We start from the raw sequence: 20,208 nt of genomic DNA, 5'->3' as shown, positions 1-20,208 counted from the left end.
GCACCTTATAGACTAACAGATGTTTTGGAGCATGAGCTTTCGTGGGTGAATATCCACTTCGTCAGATGCATGAATATTATTGAGCTATACATTTAACAAGAGAAAGGTAGAGAATATTACATGTGTACTCTGAATTCATTCACTGACTTTTGGGATTTGAATTGTATATTGTGCAACTGATTTAATAGTATTTGAGAGAGAAAAATGGAAAATGGCTTGGAACAGCTTTTCCATCAGAGATTGTACCCTCTTTGCACTCAGCCTCTGTGCGCTTGAGTAACTAAACACTTGTGCATAGCACTTGCCTACAAAATGGTCCACTTCATATGCTCAGTATACAATTTTAAAGTCATAACTTTTGCTACATAAAAAAAAACTAAAACAAGTTTTCTGCAAATTTATCAAAGCCACTGGTCCTCAAAGAGGACTAAGTCCATGCCAAGTTATAAAAAAAACATTTAGGATATTCTTACTGTAGCTAAGACTTTTTAAAAGGATTATTTTAATAGTTAAAAATGGTGGGTTTTTTCACTTTTTTGTTTTTTTGTGAAGGATTTTGTTTTAGCTCTAAAAAAAATATAACGATAAAAATTGATCAGGAAGAAGTTCATCCATAAAGGTGAATTTTTCATAGTCACAAACTTGCAAAAATATGGGTTATAATAGAAACTATTTTACAGCCTTCATTGTAGCATTTGTACCAGTTGAATGAAATAATATCAAGCTCATACGATAAGTGTCCATCCAGTCCTTTTGAAGGAAGCATTAGGTAGCTGGCTTCTACTGCTTCATATTTCAAAAGAAATATCAAGCTGTAAATTGCAGTGAGCTGGTATCCTGATAAAATTCAACTAAAGTGTTAAGGGATGAAGATAGTTGAGGTGAACACTGCCAACATATGTATGTTAAAACACCACTTTCCTATCAGGACATACATTGGCTTTAATTTCCTTGAATGTTCAGCATGCAATTCAGACTAGCCTTATTGAGTTAACTCTTCTAGCCCCAATGTCGAGAACAGCTTCCCTTGCTGCAGTTTTTTTTGGGTCATTCTTATACTTTCGTCGCTGAAACCCATCTCCTTGTGTTTAACTTAGTCTGAAGTCATACCAATTTTTAAAAAGTGGGGGCTTCATACTTGATCCTATTGAAGCTAAAAGGGGTGTTGCTGTTTACTTCAGTGGGAGCAGGACTGAAACCTATATATGTGCTTATTTTTTCATCATTTATGTCAGATGTTGAGAACGTCTGTTGGCTTGTTCTCAGTCATCCCTCAGATCTTGGAGGACAGGTTCCATAGAAGCTCAGAAGGGAGGAAGTCTGCAAGAGTTTTGAGGCTGCATCAATGTTTTGAAGAGATGGGGAAGATTTATAAGGCTTGATCCTCTAAGGTGCTGAGCACCCTCAGTTCCCACTGAGGACAGTGGAAGGAGAAGGTGCTCTGCCCCTTTCAGGGTCACATTCATTTCTGGCTTCAGTCCAACAAATGAAAAAAATACGTTAATTCAGATTTCTTTAATGCACAGTATAAAAATCTGACATGAGTCCTGTTGGAGGCATTTCCAACATCTAGCATACTCTTCATCCGTTTGATCATCCGTTTTCTGCTTCATACTGGTGTACCCTCTTTTATTCACACCAACAGACTTCTTGCTCTCTAGAAATGTAGTGTAGTCTGGGTGCAGTGTAATTTTTCAATCATCAGTGGAAAAAAAAGATAGAGAACGAGAAAATGAGAAGATTTATTTTAAAGGTACGTTGAGTGGAGTTAACCTGCTGTTTGCACTAGTCACTGTAAATTCCAGTCTGTATCACTTCCTGTTCATGTTCTTCATAGTTTTCTTCTTAGTCACATATAGATAGCATCAGCATGAAAAGAGGCTTTTTTGTACAGTTACAGTATTGAAATATAGCATGCAAACAATAAATGACTGTTTAAAAAAGCTCTGGGGAAGTTTGTCTGCCTTTTTTTTTTTTATATTATTACTTTCATTGTGAATGAAACAGTCTTGTTCAAATTTACAAAGCCACAAACGTACATTGTTCTTCTTTTCCCTCAATTCAAAGTGCTAAAGTAGTCAAAAATAAACCATTGAAATAAATGAAAATAAAAACCAGAATCCTAAGTTTTCATGAATGAACATGCAAAAATGGGGACAATATCTCATGTAATGCATGCTTAAGTATGACTGCTGGGCCATCTGTTCTTGAGTTGTTGCTTGCTTTCAGTCAAGAACTCTCACTTTTCACCTCCTCTGTTAAGTTTGGACAGTCTAAACTAGTCCTGTTGTTCTATTTCCGTTGTGGGAGTGTAACTTTATCCAAGCATTAGGGTCGCTAACCAAGGTATTATTCCTCCAGTGAATACCGTTCTTTGTGAAATTGGACCAGTGTTTTTATATGCCACAAAAAAAAGATTATTTCAGAGCCATCAGCTTCTTTCCCAGGAATAAGCCTAACCAGACTTTTTCTTAAAAATTTCCTGAGTCTTTGTTCAGGGGGGAATTTATCAGCTTCAGGTTTTTTTTTAACCTATACAAATAATGTGTAAGCTGACTAAGTACAAGCTTAGAGGGAAAAATATTTTCCCTGTAATTTTCCTGTTTACATTGTATGTTTGACAGTGCTTTGCAGGAATTTTACACATGTGTATAAACCCCTTAGCTACTCTCATGTATAATGTCAACAAGGGAGAGAAAAAAAATATTAAAAATAGAAAATTATTATTTTAAAACTACAGGGGTCTAGATGCAGGTGTCTCACCAGAAACTTCAATCTTTTGATACTGATTAGATTTTTAAAGGATGCAGTCAACTTAGACATAAATAAGTTTAAACTCTCTGACATGAAGACTATGTTGGAAACCAGTACTTCTTATTCTCCCTCATTTCCCCTCTCCTAGTCTGCTACTCTTGTCTCTCACTTTTAGTGCCTGCTAGCATCCTCTAAGTTCCCTTGTTCCTCTCCATCTTATCCCTTAATGATCTTGTCTGCGTGGCTTCATTTCAGTGGGAGTTGAGTGTCTAACTCCCTTAGGCTCCTTTGAAAATCCCATCCCCAGATAGTAGACATTTATGTGTTTGGAGACATTGTTGTTAGATAAACAGAAAATTTCCAGCTCCAGAGGGAGGTATTTGAATGTATATAGAAGTAGCAGTAAAGTGAGGGATATTTAAAGATGCATATTCAATGCCTACTAAGTAGCATTGGCCTTTAATGAGACTACTTACATACATTACAGCACATTGATAACTTGCTTGTCTTCTTGTGAGGGAAGATACAGGGGGAAGAAGCAGGGGAATGGAGCAAAATAATAAGAAAAAAGGAGAGGGAAGGCAGGAAAAGTGGAGGTAAAGAATGGAGACATAATTGTCAGGGAAAGTAATGGACAGGAAAAATAGTCAAGACATGGCATCTGTCTTATCAGGGGCATGAGGGGATGTGTGTGGGCCTGGGGAGGAGTCCAAGCCACCAAATCTGTTGTGAGGGAAACTCTAGCAAAAAAGCCCAAGGAGAATTAAAAGAAGCAGGGAGCTGGAGTTGGACCTTTAAAAGACCTCTCCACAAACCGAAGGAAACATAACTTATTGGAGGGGGGGAAGGAGTGATGTTATCGTTAAAAAGAAAAATCGCTTTAAGTGTTACACTCAGTCATTATTGTGTAATTGTTCTGAAGAAATATGAGAGGCATAAGCTTAACATAACATTAAGTATGTGGGTGTCAAGTGTGATATATGTATTTAAACTTGTGAATGATGGACTGAAAAAAATAAAAGAATTTTTGCTCAGATTAAAAAACCAAACTACAGTTTCCTTTATTAGTGAATAGCTCATAATCTCAAAATAAATGGAAAAAAGACAGAATAACATTTTCAATACCGAAAATTATTTAAAGGCCCCAAAAGAAGCCAGAATCAATATTATTATAAATATGTTTACCTTGTTTCTTTGCCAGCGCAAAACTTAAAATGAGTCAATTTTCAATGGTAGATGAAATTATCTTTAATGTAAAGTTTTTAAAAGATATGCAGAACAATATCAATTTTTTTTAGATCTTGTGACTTCAGCTTTATTGGATCATGCCTGTCAAGCATTTGCTGTATTTATACTTCACATCCTCACCTTAATAGTAGTTTGGATAAAGCTATGGAGCTTGTACATTAGTTACTCCAAATAATTGGAGCGTGGAATACGGATAAGTTTGAGTCAGAAAACTCTTTGTACCTCCTCCGCTTTGTGTATCCCAGAGCGTGCAAGCTGATGTCATACTCTAAGCTCCCAGAGTAAGGAGCTCTTTTGAGAAATTCAGCACTAGAGAAGTAGAAGCTGTAAGACTTAGGTTCGTTAAGTGAGCCAAGGTCTTGCTGTAACATTGTCAGAATGCGATGTTTATGTGCTGTCTTCAGACCCCTCAGCAGTGAGAGTTCATGTTCTATCTACTGTAAACAACGATCTGCTTCAGAAGTGTAAGTTTAAAAAAAAGTCTTAAAAGTACATGTTTAGCTCTTGGTTTTTGTGTCTGATATATTGTGTAGCTTTTCCTGCCCTCCAAATTAGTGTAGGCATCTGAACTTTGAGTGAATCTTTCTTGTTTTAGCTTTTTTCTCATCTGTTTTGTAAAACTGCCTGTTTAGTAACTGCTGAGTCTGTTATGGAGCCATACTTACTAAGGTGTGAATATTGATAAATTTTAAAGACAGAAGTTGTAGTGCTGATTTCTAAAAACATTGCTAAGATAGCCTTAGTTTGAACCGCAGACCTTAGCAGAGAAGTTGTAATGATCACTTTATAGAACAAAGGCCTCCAGTATGCTTTTATTCATATACTAATTCTGTAAAATGACACAGGTAGCATATTGAAATAATGCTATTTGTTGTTCTTCAAAAAGCAGGTATTCATGATCAGTTATTCTGAATAAATCATAGGTTTGATCATTTAGCTTTTCTAAAAATATACATTTTTCCAAAAGCATAATTGTTACTTTGTGCTCAGTTAAATGATGCTTCTTTTTGTGTGTGTTCTGTTTCTTAACTGTGTCATTTCAGTAACTACAGAGGCAATACACTGTGTTAAACTTGTAAGTGCCAGTTAAAATTGCATGATATGAAAGAGCCATTGTCTTTGTCAAAACAGCTGTGATCTTGAGCTAACGGCATTGATTTTAGTTCTCATGATCCGGTGAAAAAGTAAATAAAACTAATGTATGACCTGCAGTTTGTTCCCCAGTTCCACAGTATTGTGTTCGAGCATTGAAAAATATGTTGGATAAACAAGGCATATTTCACTGAAAGTAGATTGTTCTGTTATCTGAATGAAGTTCCATTTTATTTGCATTGTCTTTATCAGACATGAAGAATTCAAGGATATTCATGAAACTGCACATGTAGGAGACTCTTTGATGGGCTTGAACAGACTCCTAATAGGGTCTGCATGATAGAACGTTTTTGTCTGAATAATTCAATGTCAGTTACAGTAAAAGAATAATGTTGTACTCGTTTTTTAAAATCCTGCTGTTTGTACACGTTAGCATGACAAATCTTACAAGACTAAGTTTAGAGAAGTACTGTGTGAAAGAAAACGTTGTTTTAGAAATGTTAGGAGCAAAACAGTGTAATTCAATTATAATTACATCTATTAACACCACTCTATTAAATGGTCTTTTGATGCTTCCGTTAATAAACGTATTTTTCCAGGTTTTGAATCTGTTTAAAATTCATTTAGGTTTTAAAACGTGTGTTCTCATGCTTTGAGCAAATAAACTGATGCAACACTCTGCAAGATATCTTTTGTTTTGAAGAACAGAGACTAACTCAGAAAATACTGTTGAAGTCAACAAATACAGGAAGGAATCACAAAGCATACTATGGAAAAAGTTAAGGACAATATTTGTGTTTATTTCAGATGTTATGGGTTTGTATGGGGCAGTATTTCATACTGGCTCTTCCCCAATACCCTGCCAAATCTGTGGCCCATTGAAACCTCCATGGTGCCAAAGTCAGACACAATTGGAACAATAGTATTTTCTCCCAAAATATTTGGCTAGCAGAAGGAGCAGAAGTCTGTGTTTTGTTGGTGGGAAAGGGATTCAATGATCATAATTGCTCTATAGTAAGAGGACCTGGTAAGTAAGGGACGTTGTACTTGAGGATGGGTCAGCAAATATTATTTATATTATGCCATCGAATGTAAACAACTGTGTGCAATGCCTATAATGTGCTGAATGATGAGGGGCAAGGATTCTTGTATAGTATAGTCTAAAGGTACATATTGGTGCTGTACCGACCAATACGATACAGCTGAAAGAGTGGGCTGTGATCTTTGCAGTTGGAATGCATCATGGAACAGATGAGGGTTTTTTGAGGAGCAAAGGGAGGCTGCCCAAACATTGAATTGGATAGTGTTACATAAAGGGGGGTGGAGGAGCAGACAATGTGAAGGAAGTAATTTATAAGGGAGGAGCAGGACAAAGAAGGTAGATAGCATTCATAAATGAGGAGAACAGGATCTGAGTAAAGAGGTAAATAACAGGTTTAAGCATTTGTCTGATATTCAATAGAAGAAATAGCTATCACTTTGTTCATATTTAGATAAAGGTCACTTATATATAGTGCAGTGTTTCTCAAACTGGAGTCTCTGCTTGTGTAGGGAAAGCCCCTGCTGGACCGGGCCAGTTTGTTTACCTGCCTCGTCCGCAAGTCCAGCCAATCATGTCTCCCGCTGGCCGTGATTCGCTGCTCCCACTGGCCACGTTCGCTGCTCCAGGCCAATGGGAGCTGCTGGCAGCAGGGTGGGCTGAGGGACTTACTGGCCGCCACTTCCAGAAGCCCCCATTGGCTTGCAGCAGCGAACCGTGCGGCCAGTGGGAGCCGTGATCGGCCGGACCTGCGGACAGGGCAGGTAAACAAACCTGCCCAGCCCGCCAGGGGCTTTCCCTACATAAGCGGCGATCCCAGTTTGAGAAACACTGGTATAGTGTCATTCATAGGTATGCGTGACATTGTCCAGGAAAGTATGAAGACATAGTATAAACTCCATTTGGAAGGGAAACTGAGTCTAGAACTAGTAAGTAACAAAACTGCTGGTATGGAGAGGCTATTGACTTTCCATAGCTGCTAATGTAAATTTTACGTAAGATCAAAATTTTTGACAATCTCACCGTTGCTAACTTGTTTGACTTTAAATTGTGTGTATTTGGGACAGGAATTGAGCCTTATTTTTGTTTGGAAAACATAATAGCACATCTTGAGTACTGTCAGACACAAATAATAATCAGTTACTAAAATCAATGTCATTTTATGTCAGATTAGACTTTGTTCTGGGAAGTTTAAGGCAAGTCTGATGAGGCATTCTGGAGATTCACATATTAAAATCAGGTAGCTCTACTTCTTGAAAATGTTCAGAAAGTGGTTTTATTTCAATTATTTATCAATTTTGCCTTGTTATAACTCCAGCACAGTTTGGCCTTGAAACCTCTCATTAGTCTTAATCTGTTGGGTTGGGGTTTTTGGGGGTTTTGGGGGGGGGGGGGGTTTGGCAAGGACTTTTGTGCATTTAACTGATTTTGGGAGACATGGGGAGTTTATGATGCTGCAGGTCTTGAACCCAAGCCCATGAGGTTGTCAAGTGAGAATGTTACCCCCATGCCTGGGGGAGGGGCCATGGCCCATCCACTTTTCTCTACAGGCCTCCCCACACCAGTCCCCCCTGCCCTGGCTAAGCTGGCAGCTGGAGCCTGGCTGGGGAGCCCAGGCAGCATGGGGCACTGCACCGCAGACCCTCCACCTGCCCAGGGTGGAGTGGAGGGGCGAGAGCAGCCTCCAGCCCATGTTCCTGCCTCTCGGCTCCCTACTCAGGGCAGTACCACAGCTCCCCACAGCTGGCTGGCCATGTGGCTCTTACCATGGCTGGGCTGTGGCTCCAAGGTCCCGTCCGCCAGTGAGAGACGGGTCATGGAGAGCCCACGGGTAGCTGTAGGGAGCCGCAAACCCTCCACCTGCCCTTGGCGGAGGACCCCTGGGCTGGGGCATGAGCTAGGGACTGCTTTCATCCCCCACTGCATCCCAGGCAGGTGGAGGGTCCGCGGCTCCCGGTCAGCTCCAGCTTGTGACTTGACCGGGGGCGGGACCTGGGGCAGAACGGGCCACAGGGGGAGGGGACCCTTAGCCCCTCCCACTTTTTGGAAGGCTCCACCACAGCTGCCCCCTGCACTACCACACTGCAACGTCACATAGGGGAACTGATCCAGCACCCCAAAGGCAGAGGCTGTACCTACTGATTCAGCTGGGTCAGGTGACTAGCAACAGACTGCTGATTGGATGAGGCATAAAGCTTCCTGTCCCACCTCTTGTCACTAGGCCAGGTGCTGACTAGATCTTTGAGACCAACTTTCTCCTTTCTTACCTGCTTTCCTCTCCTTGCTTGTGTTATCACACCTTGATTCTAGTTCCTGTCTCCTCACATGGTTTCCACTTCTTGCTCCTGGTTCCTGTGTCCCTGCCCTAATTCCAGTGACTTACTCTGGCCTGACCCTTTACATGACTTCTGACCCCAATTGTAACCTACCCCTTGGTGTGACCCTGGCACTGACACTTCATGAGTCTCCTGACTCTGACTCTGGATTCACCCTTGATATGGCTTCAGACTCTGGCTTTGACCTTGGCGTGACTTCTGACTGTGACCCTGACTCCGCCCCAGCTCTGATCACTAGTTCAGACTGCCCAGTTACAGGACCTGACAGGGACTAATTAGTTATTTAAAAGAAATTCATGCGGGAACCCCAGTAATTCCCAAATCCACATGTCAACTTTCAGGGAATTTAGATACAAAACATTATACAGAAAACATAAAAATAATAAAAGAATCTGCACGCATGCTAATAAGCTTATCAGAATTCATCCGAGCTCTCTCAAATGCTCTGGCAAGTGTAGTCTTTTAATACACCACCCTATGGATATCTTTGTATTACAAGTTCATCAGAGTTTCATCTCAGAATGATAAAAAATAAATAAAAATACATATTTTGTATTTGAATTACTTCTTGTTTATTTTCATCTCTTGCTGGCTCAGGCAAAATTCCCTTGAGCAGAAGGATCAGAACAATCAAGAGTCTAATTTATTTTTCATCTGTTGATAATTAATTCTTCATTTGTTTAAATATTTTGCATGTGCAGTGAGGAACTAGGAGAATTTATGGAAATGAAAGGTGCCAACAGCCCTGGGATCCTTGTATTGACCACTGGCCTCAGCAAACCTTTCATGCGCCTGGATAAATACCCCACGTTACTCAAAGAGCTTGAAAGGCACATGGAGGTATATCTTATCAGCATTTATGTTCCATCTTAATGATGATTTGACAACAGTAATTTTAAAGGTACATGTCAAGCATGTTGGGCCCCAAATTGTGTTCCTTGTCTCTCCTTCTCTCCTTTCTGCCTTCTGAACAGTGCTCCATTCATTTAAAAAAAAAAAAAGTGTGTGGGGGGCGGGGGCAGAAAGCACTATCACTCATAAAGTGATAGTATTGGAGGTACCAGAACACCATGGAAAGTGCCGAAATGGCATTCCGGCACGACTTGAGCTCTGCTTTTAAAATAAGAGAGGCAGTAGGCTTACAACTCGGTGTAATCAGTTTAACTGAAAAATTCAGTAAGCGTAAAGCAAAACCCACTTAGGAATCTGAATTTCTCACTGATTGATCTGATCCACAAGATCTCCAGGTGGATTGTGTTCTGAACCTGTCTCCTAAAAACTGTAATTAAGACTATTCTAGGTTTTTATCTTACAAAAAAGGATTTTTCCCCTCATAGTAGTGGTCTAGTCGTTCAAACGCTCCCTACTTGATCTGGTCTCACTTACTTCTGTTGGACTATGCCTGACAATGAGACCTGGAAGTGTTCTAATGTGGTGGCATTTGAAGAGCCTAAATTTGCATTTAAATGTTTTATTTAAAAAAAAAATTGAGGAGGTGGAGTTGATGTGTCATGCCTATGATTTGCCAGCTCTGATAGTGTTCCATGTTAACATAACGTGAAAAGAAGAGCATAGTTAACCGTGACAATAGGAAAGAGCTGTATAAGAGTGTAAGATGTATATTAGCCTTTTTAAAGGAGTACTAATGGCAGACACTTAAGTTTGAAAGTAATCTGTTGAAATCTAAGTCAGGTGTATTTTTTACAGACACTGCCTCGTGGGTTCATGAAAGAATAGCGGTAGTAACATCATGAGAGTTTCTGCATTCTTGCTACAAGTGTTATATCAATGGAAGGAGGCAATGAAGAGGGCATAAAGAGGAGAACAAAAAGGGTTGTTACAGAGTTGTCTATACTGTAGTTACTATGCCTCCTAGGAAACATTTCATTACCATCACTGGGAATTACAATACTATTGTTTTTGTCTTTAGGATTATCATCCCGATCGACCAGACATTCAGAAATCCATGACAGCCTTCAAAAACCTTTCTGTAAGAATTCTGAAGAGTAGATGTGTATTTATTTGAACGAATGCTTGCTAATTTCATGCCCTGTAAAAGTTAATATTTTGACATGTGAAATCTTTAGAAATGTAGGGCTTGATGCTATGCTCAGACCAGGGCCAGCTCCAGGGTTTTGGCTGCCCCAAGCGGTGGGGGTGGGGGGGTCGCGATCGGTGGCACTTCAGCTCTACCGCCGGTTCATTCTTCAGCGGCAGGTCCTTCCCTCTGAGAGGGACCGAGGGACTCGCCGCTGAATTGACACCGAAGAGCTGGACGTACTGCCCCTTCCCCTTGGCCACCCCAAGCACCTGCTTGCTGAGTTGGTGCCTGGAGCCAGCCCTGGCTCAGGCATAGGGAAGTGTGTGGGAGGTGTCTTCTGGCAGCCTGTTCCAGCTCTTGTTTGCTCAATCCCACTGGAAATTCAGGCAGTACATTAACAGCCCTAACTTAATATCAGTTGAAAATTAGGTGTAGCAGAGCTCTGCTTTACCCTCTCCCTTTCCAGTCCACTCCTTGCTCCCAGATCATCCCTTTTTTAGCTTTACACCAGAAGAGGCCTCCCCTGCACCAAGAACTTGTCTCTGGCCTCCTCCAGCCAGTTTGTGGCCTCTTAGTGCCACTTAGGGAATGTGGCAATAGTGAGCTAAGGAGTCCAGCCTATAGTGTACGTTCCTAGTTCAAGGGCACTAGAGTAAAAATAAGCATTACATCACTGAAGCCCAGAATGGATGAGCTGAGAAGCTCCTGATGGTGGGGATTAAGACCTGTCAGTTCTAACATGGGTATGCAAGCAAAGAAATAAGAGGTGTGCTTGTTAGTGACATATGTGTGCAACCCACTAACACTTCTTGTAGCTACTAAAATAGTCAACATTGTGTGTTTCCTGTTGGATGGGGCTGCGCCATTAGTGTGACTTGGTTATATATATTTTGTCGCCACTGTGAGACCTGGGGACACTTTTTTGGGGGGTTCTGTAAAAACAAGTAGGAGGAAACAATCCCTGCCTCCCAAGAGTTTCAGACCAGCTGAGACAAGTGGGAGAACAAACAGCAGAAAGGATAAGGGAGGGGGTATGAATTAGATCTGTATTCCTGCTTTCTGCTGGGCTAGCCAGTTATTGTTTGGGAGTGAATAATAGGCATAACATTAGAAGTGGCTCTATAGGAGAGCCTTGAAGAAGAACAAGGTGGTGACTTTTTAAAGGGATGTTGAGATCATGAAATTAAAAGAAAAGTAGTAGTTTTGTAATTAACAATGTTCACACAGACACCACCTTGTTAGCACCTTCCCTATCTCTAACAGGCACAATGTCAAGAAGTACGGAAAAGAAAAGAACTTGAACTCCAAATACTGACAGAAGCCATCCGCTGCTGGGAGGGAGAGGACATTAAAACATTGGGCAATGTAATTTACATGTCCCAGGTCATGATTCAGTGTGCTGGAAGTGAGGTAACGCAATTTAAGTTTTCATTAAATATTTTTCTGTTCCTCTCTTGCAGTTACAATCCATTATTCATTGTTAATTGTATGTGGTAGAAACAAGACCTCTCCAAGAAAAAAAATATAGACTGAACAAATTTTATGTCGTATTTTGTTTAACCTAAGTGTCCTTATAAATGGGGAAACTACTTTAAGATGTACAAGCTCAGCTAAAAGCTGACTAAATCGTATAGCCAGATAAAGTTGTTGGAAACATTATAAAGTCTTAAGGGGTTAAGTGCAAATTAAAGAGAATTTTCTCTGTGTATTGGTTACATCACAAAATAATTTGCCATGGTAGCTATTACTATATTTAAAGACAATTTGGAAATACTTATTTTATGTTGCTGTTGTCCTAGACATACACCTCCTTGGTTGATGGGGTTTTTGGACACCTTCCTCAAACATTAAATATTAAAAAGACAAAAATCAGGGGACTGGGTGACTCTGGGGAATTGTAATGTCTTTCACCTTAAGGTCATTGGTTTAATGCCAGCTCTGCTTTGTAGTGATCAAAAATCTTCACTTTCTGACCCATGTGCAGTATCCTGTATAAAATAGTTGGAGATCGTTGTCTCAATTTCCTGATACACAAGCAACCACGTCACAAAAACCATCACCACAGTTGACACTAATTGACAGGCTTGTTGGCAGAGAGGCCAAAGAACTGACTGGACCCGAATTATGAGTTACTCTCTAGAGGTGGTCTCTGTGTCACGATTGAGGCTGGACCTATAGCAAACTAAATTGAAGTGGGAAGGCAGGGAAGGCAGGGAAAAACTCAGGAGTGGGGTTGCAGAGTTTTTGCATAGAAAAATTTAAAATATCAGATGCACTATCCTGAATTTTAGAAGATTTTAAAACCATTTAAAATCAAAGCTTGCACCAAAAAAAGTAATGGTACAAATCCAGATTTCTGCCATAGGGCAACTTGCCACTGTAGCAGGTTAGGTTCTTTTATAACACTCATAAACACATGTCTTACCCGAGAAAACCCCAGACTCCCTCAAATACTCTCATATGTTTTCTCTCTTATCAAATGCATATGAAAACATTGGGATGGATCCTCAGCTCAGGTCACTTATAAATTCATGGCCAATAAGCTAAGTAGCTATGCAGTTTATCCCAACTGAGGAACTGGCCCATAGAATACACAAATATTGAAGAACTCCATTTAGAATACTTTGGATTAAGAGAACTTTTAGGAGGGGCAGAGAGGGAAAAAGGTAAATATTTTGCTTAAAAAGAAAGACAACTCCTAAATAGAGAGAGCTAGCATGAGTGGAATGTCTCATATGCAACAAGAATCCCTTGAGTCGCAGCATAGTCAGTTGCTAATGTTGAGGTCTATTTCTTCAAGTAACTTGCATTATAAAAACCTGGATACAAGATCTTGTCACAAACCTTTTTGAACAGAAAATTGAGTGCCGTTCGATTCCTCTTATTGCTGAGCACATATAGGTTTAATTGTGCTAAAAGTACAGTAGTATCGGTACTACCCGAGTGAATGTTTTTAAATAAAAAAAAAGTTAGGGTCTACGGCCTTATATTTATTTTTTTTAATTATTTTCTTTGTTTTTTCATAAGGAAAAGAATGAAAGATATCTTCTTCTCTTCCCTAATATTTTGCTTATGTTGTCTGCCAGCCCTAGGATGAGTGGGTTTATCTATCAGGTAAAACAGATGTTTTAACCATGGTTATTTACAGCAAACTTAAAACAAACATTCTAAACTTCTTTTCACTTCTCTTTCTATGTGTATTCAGTATGTATATGTACTCTGAGAGGCAGAATTGTCCAGCTATTGGGGTCCTGGACTGAGAGTCAGGAGACCTAAGTTCTATTTCTGCCACTGATCTGCTATATGAATGTAGGCGAGTAACTTCATCTCTGTCCTATTGTTTCCCCACTACTGATACTTTCTTTTGTTAAGTGCTGTTAGATTTATAAAGGAAAGCATGATATAAGAGCTTAATAATAATAATACATAAACTGTTAAGCATCCAGGTTGAGAAGTCAAGCACTCAGAAGTCAGGATATGCCAAAATTAAGGTTGCCCATGCAACCTTCATTCAGTCTCCTTACGTGTATGCATTATGGTGCAGTCTTTAATTCTGTAATTACATACTATTTTTCCCCCAGATGTCCCCTTTTTCATTCAGTGATTTTTATAGTCCACATTCACAGTGTGGCCCCAGGCCTTATTTAACATTCAGTGTCCAAATTCTGCACTGCATAAAAAATTAACAACTTCTGTATGGGTATTTCTGTGATGCTGTCACCATAATAACCAAGTGCTGAACAGTCATTAATGAATTTGTCTTCACAATATCCCAGTGAAGTGAGGTAGACACCTAGGACTGAATTTACTTCGCATTATACAACACACATGTTCGAAGCTCTGCTTCCATTGACTTCAGTTGCAGCAGCGAGTGCTCAGCATTTCTATAAATCTGGCCCCTGGTGTCTCATGTTAGGCACACTGAAAATAAGGAACATGCAGTTGGTGACCACCTTTGAAAAGTTTGGTTATTCTTTGCGTCGTGAGCCCAATGGCTATTCACTGTGGGTGTGTACACTGCAGGCACACAAGACAGGAAGATTCTTTTCTAGCAGTGGGCATTGGCCCGTGCCTACACGCTGCACCTCCTTGTGCTCCGAACTAAGGGCATAAGGAGCAGCGCGGACTGACCGTCTCTCCAGCTCCTTTCTACTGCTCATGGTACAAGATGGAACTTCACCAGTGTCCTCGGCTTTGCTAGTGTTCCTGCCTTCAACTCAGGTTTCTTTGAAAACAGTTATTTTCTGTAGTTAATTAGTCAAATAATGTAGTTAGTTAGTTTGAGGTTAGTTTCCTGGCTTCAATTCCTGTTTGGGCTGCCCTCTAGTCTTCCTGGTTAGTGATTCCCAGGCCTCCTGCATGTACTGTCTTGGGAGTCTCATATTCCGCCAAGTGTGAGCTTTGTTGTTCTTTCCAACCTTGTCTGGAACAATCTCACGAATTCCAAGTTAGGAGGCATCTCATGGAGCTCTCCATGAAGCCACAGCCAGACCCTGGGACTTCTGACTTCCCTGTCCATAGGTGTGATCTCCCTGTTAGCACTCCTCCAGACCCGGCGCTTCCCAGTCCTGGGTTATCTGAGTCCAGATTTTAAGCTGTCTAGCAAGCAGAGATGGGAGAACAGAAAGGAAAAACAGCCTCATAAGAAGTGAGAGAAATCCCCTCCTAAATTCTCTAAGAGATCTGCCTTCCTTCTACCCCTTCTAACTCAGGCACAGAAACTTTGTGCCCCAGTATGGGTGTGTCTGGAGCTCCCTGGGAGCATCGGCCAGTACCAGCAGTACTGAGAGCCAGGACACCCAAACACCGTCCCACCTATGTAAGGGAATGGTGTGGCCCAGCATCAGCAAAGGAGAGGAGAGAGTGGTCAATCTCTGCACAAGTAGTTCTGCACTGCAAGAAGAAGAGGGATTTGCCACTGCCAACACCTACTGCCATCCCAAGTGTATACCATTGGACCTATCTGTGCATAGAAGCCCCTCCTGTTCTCCATTGGGAGTCAGAAGTCCCAGGGTCTCTCTGTGGCTTCATGGAGAGCTCCGTCAGATACGTCCTAATTTGGAATTTGAGAGATGGCTGCATACAAGGCTGGAAAGGACCTAATGGTGGAGTTGCTGCTTCTCTCAGATCTGGTAATCTCCAAACAGCTTCCTACACAGTTGGTATGCCACTCGCCAGTCCCTTCGACCAGCCATGGCATCAAGCTGCCACCACCAGTAATGCACCACTTACCAATTCCATATGCCAGCCGTGGCATATCAAGGCATGTAGTGAAAAAGGCTCCACCTGTGGACGCTGAGGACTCTTATTCCTCTAGTGAGTTTGCAACAGAGGATGATGCACTGGCCATTCCAGTGGTCTCAGTCCAATACACTAGCCCGACAGGGGTTCCAGAGTCTCATGGGTGCCCTGTCGCCTCCCACAAGTCATACTGTCGGGCTCGGGACCAGAGGTACTCCCACATGAGGATTAGCTCTGTGCCCATACAACCCTACATTCTTGTCCTATTAGGGTGCTCTGGATTCTTACAGTAGGCCTTCTGGCTACATGGGATTGGAGCAGGAATACGATTAGATCACCTCAGTGGAAAAGCCCCAATTCTCTCATGAGCACTATGAGGAAGAACAGCCCAACCAGTGAGTACTGCCCAAACCAGCTATGGTTCTCTTCTATTCATCTTCCGATGAAACAATGATGCTAGCCCCCGCTTCTCCACCTAATGATTATACCTCTTGAAGAGGCTTAATGCACAGGTTCCTCTGGAGGAAGTTCAGGACCTTACTCACAAGTTTCTAGACATTCTCCAGCTACAAGTCCTGTCGAGGTGATGCTTCCTGTCAACAAGGCCATACTGGAATTGTCTGAGGCTGTTTGGCACTCTCCAGCAGCCTATGCCCCAGCTCCAAAAAGGACATTGAAAAGATACTTTGTTTCACCTAAATGGGGGACACAATATCTGTTTTTTTTCCACCACATCCCAAATTCACCGGTGTACAGGCTGTTACAGAGCACAGTCATCTACACTAGCTTTGGTCTTCCCCTTCCGAGAAGAGTGCAAAAATAACTGGACCGTCTCAGGAGAGAGAATTTCTCTTCCACCAGCTTACTGTTTTTGATAGTATAATATGATTTTATTAATTATCATAACCTGAGTTCACTAGCATACTTTCTCATGAGCTCAGATCAAAGTTTCAGGCTATCCTAGATGGGAGGAATCTCATAGCCTGGTTGTTCCTCCAGGCATCACTAAATGTAGTTGATACCACTTCCCACTCCATGACAACTTCGGTAGTCATCTGGTGGGCTTCTGGGTTTAGTTCCCTGAGATTCCCTAAGGATGTCCGAGCAACAGTGGAGGATCTCCTCTTCTGTTCAGGGGAAAAAAGTATGAATCATTTCACTTATTCCTGGGTTAACCTCCAGTCCCTAGGGATTTTACGCTCCAATTCCTTGGAGGAAGTACTCTAAACCACCTCCTTACAGACAGCATCCCACTCCCTATCCCTTTTTCCATCAATGGGCTTATGAGCCACCCAGGACTGGCTGACATTGCTTATGAGCAACCCCTGTCATTAATTCCTCCTCATCAGCAACCCCTTGCCAAGAAGTCATTTTGATGGGATCATCGAGAGCCACTAGCCTGTCACCACTCAGCTGGATACTCCCACCCACTTTGGTGGCCGCCTGTTCTGCTTCTTCCCAGTGTGGCAACATAGCAGACAAGATGGTCCTGGAGATCATCTCCATGGGTACATGACAGAATTTACTTCTGTCCCTACACTCAAATCCCCTTCCCCATCCCTCTTCAAGGACCCATCTCATGAGAGTTTTCTCAGATAGGAGATAGGCTCCCATCTTCAGCTGGGAGCCATAGACCCCATCCCTCTTCAAGGTTTCTATTTGAGATACTTCCTCGTTCCCAAGAAAAAGGGCAGACAGACCCATCCTAGAATTTCAAACTTCTGAACATCTTCATAGCCGTTTGAGATTAAGGATGATCATCCTAGTCTTTACAATCCCCTCCCTCAACAAGGGCAACCCATTTGCAGTTCTCAATTTTGAAAGAAGCCTATTTTCATATAGACATGCCCCCGTCCAGAAGAAGTTTCTGTGCTTTATGGTGGGCCTAGATCATTACCAGTACAGAGTCCTTCCCTTCAGTCTCTTGATGGCCCCAAGGGCATTAATGAAAGTACTCTCTGTGGTAGCAGCACACTTGCATTGCCAGGACAGCCTCGTGTTTCCTTATCTTGATGACTGACTTCTTGCAGAGTAATCATCTCAGGAAGTCCAGTAGACTCCCTCTTCAGCTTCTTGCAGTCCTTAGGGCTTCAAGTAAAGCTAGAAAAAGTCCACTTCACTTAGAGTGCCTCTGGGCTTGACTTCAGTCAGAGCTTGCTTACCTCAGGACAAGTTCCTCATGATGACAGATCTCCTTGCCCAGCTCTGACTGAATCCCCAAACGACAGCTTGTTCTGTCCGGTCCTTCTCGACCACATGGGCGGCTGCATGTACATAACACCCTTCTCTAGGCTCCTTCTTCGTTGCTTTCAGGAATGGCTATGCACAGTATAAGTGAGTTGTGAACTCTCAGATCATTCTGTCTTTCACCTGGTGGGAAAACGAGAAAGTCCCTTCTATCCTTAAAGAAACTAATCAGATGCAGTCTTCCTACTAGATTGGGGAGCACTTCTGGACAACCAAGTAGCGCAAAGTTCTTGGACCCAACAGGAATCTGAGCTACAAATCAGTCTACCTGAACTTTGAGTAGTGCAGGAGGCTTGCAGAAGGTTTTTGCCTTTCCCACATTTCTATTGAGTTCTGGTCATGTTGCACAACTTAACCACAGTTTTATACATGAACAAGTGCAGGGGATCGTGAGGTCTGCCCATGTTTGCACAGAGGCCATCAGGCTCTGGAATTGGTGCCCCTAACACCAGGTCACCCTCTCAGCAGTGCAGTTTCCCAGAATAATGACCACCTTAGCTGACAGTCTCAGCAGACATTTTCAAAGGCAGCACTATTGGAAGCTTCACAGTTCAGTGGTACTGAACATCTTCCAGCTTGTGGGGTGAGGGAGGAGTCACCATTATGGGACTTCTTTGCATTCCAGGTAAACAAGAAGTATCCAGCCTATTGCTCCTGTGCTGCTCAAGGGCACATTTCCAGAGGGGATTCATTTCTGGTTCAGTGGTGAGAGTCACAAATGTATTCTTTCCCTCTCGCCTCCCTCTTACTTTGAGTCCTGAACAAGTTTAAACAGGACGAATTAACAGTGATTCTGGCAACACCTACGTGGCTGAAACAGTTTTGGTTTACCAGCATCCTCCAGATGTCCATGTGTCCATGAATCTGCTTGCACAGTTGCTGAACCTCTTGACTCAGGATGAAGGGAGAACCATCCATCCCAGCCTGACATCCATTTACCTCGCAGCTTAGTGTTTGGATCGGCATCAAGCATGGAAATATTGTGCTCAGAGGCTGGTGAGTTCATTCTCAAAACAGCAGAAAGGCTTCCACAGGAAAATACTATCCTGTTAAGTGGAAGAGATTCTCCATCTGGTGCGTCACCAGGTAGCTCCACTAGACTCTGGAATCTGTGCCATCTTGAAATATCTTATCTCCCTCAAGTCACTGGGACTATCCAGTAGTTTGTTGCACATGCATCTGGCAGTGATCAATGCTTTCCATCCTCTAACAGATATTCACCCGCCCTACAACTATGAGGTTTCTAAAAGGTCTAGTCCAAACCTTCCCTCCAGTATCAGCACTGAGTCCTAACTGAGACCTCTGTTTACTTCTGTCAGCATTTATGACTCTGCCATTCAAGCCCTTAGCCCCCACTCCTTTCCCTATCTTTCCACGGAAAGTAGCCTTCCTAATGGGAATTACTTCTGCTTGGAGAATAGGGGAGCTTGTGATGCTTATGGCAGACACTCCCTATATTGTGTTCATAGGGATAAAGTGTCCCTAAGGTTACTTCTCAAGTTAATCACAAAGGTTCCTCCGAATTCCACCTGAATCAGATCACACATCTACTGGTGTTCTACACAAAACCTCAGGGCATTAGAGAAGACAGAACCCTTAATTCTTTGGTAGTTCATGGAGCTGTTAACTTGTATCTGCATTGAACAAAGCTCCTTAGAAAATTCCCAAGATTGTTCATCTCCTTCACTGAACGGATGAAATTTTATCACAAAGGCTGTTGAAATGGATTTTGGGCTGTATTTGGCTGTGTTTTGAACAAATGGAAACCCATCCTCCTCAGGGGGTGAGGGCTTATTTGAATACAGCACATGCTACCTCTGTAGCTTTTCTCCAAGGTGCACCTCTCCAAAAATCTGTAGAATGGCAACATGGTGCTTACTACGCACCTTTACCGGGCACTATGTAATGATCCAGATTACCTCAGCAGGTATATCCTTTGATTCAACAGTCCTGTCTGTATTCTGTCGTGCAGCACGGGTCCTCACACCCTCCTCCTCAACTCTAGTGAGTTGCCTACAGTGAATAACCATAGGGACCAGTGTTTGAAAAAGCAAAAATAGATGGATATTTGTGGAATTTCCATTTGTGTATATACTTATTTACACTGGAAATCTGATTCTAAGAGTTTGTCATCCAGTTAGCACACAGAAACATACCATGTTGCCTATATATCCTGTCAAAATAGCTCAAATGTTGAATACTGAATACTT

The 20,208-nt window shown here is 41.9% G+C and overlaps 1 protein-coding gene across 9 annotated transcripts in view; it reads left to right on the top strand.

Annotated features, from left to right (window-relative positions):
• Nucleotides 1-20,208, top strand: part of ARHGEF7 (Rho guanine nucleotide exchange factor 7) — a 232,028-nt gene that overhangs the window by 167,708 nt on the left and 44,112 nt on the right. For all 9 annotated transcript variants that reach the window (XM_032764967.2, XM_032764968.2, XM_032764971.2 and 6 more), the window contains 4 exons: nucleotides 9,171-9,309; nucleotides 10,400-10,459; nucleotides 11,774-11,920; nucleotides 13,538-13,624. In XM_032764967.2, the coding sequence (XP_032620858.1) occupies nucleotides 9,171-9,309; nucleotides 10,400-10,459; nucleotides 11,774-11,920; nucleotides 13,538-13,624 (433 nt within the window). The remainder of the gene's footprint in view (nucleotides 1-9,170; nucleotides 9,310-10,399; nucleotides 10,460-11,773; nucleotides 11,921-13,537; nucleotides 13,625-20,208) is intronic.

The sequence above is a fragment of the Chelonoidis abingdonii genome, chromosome 1 (assembly GCF_003597395.2).
Source record: "Chelonoidis abingdonii isolate Lonesome George chromosome 1, CheloAbing_2.0, whole genome shotgun sequence".
NCBI lineage: Eukaryota > Metazoa > Chordata > Testudines > Testudinidae > Chelonoidis > Chelonoidis abingdonii.
This window is presented reverse-complemented; position numbering and strand designations above follow the sequence as displayed.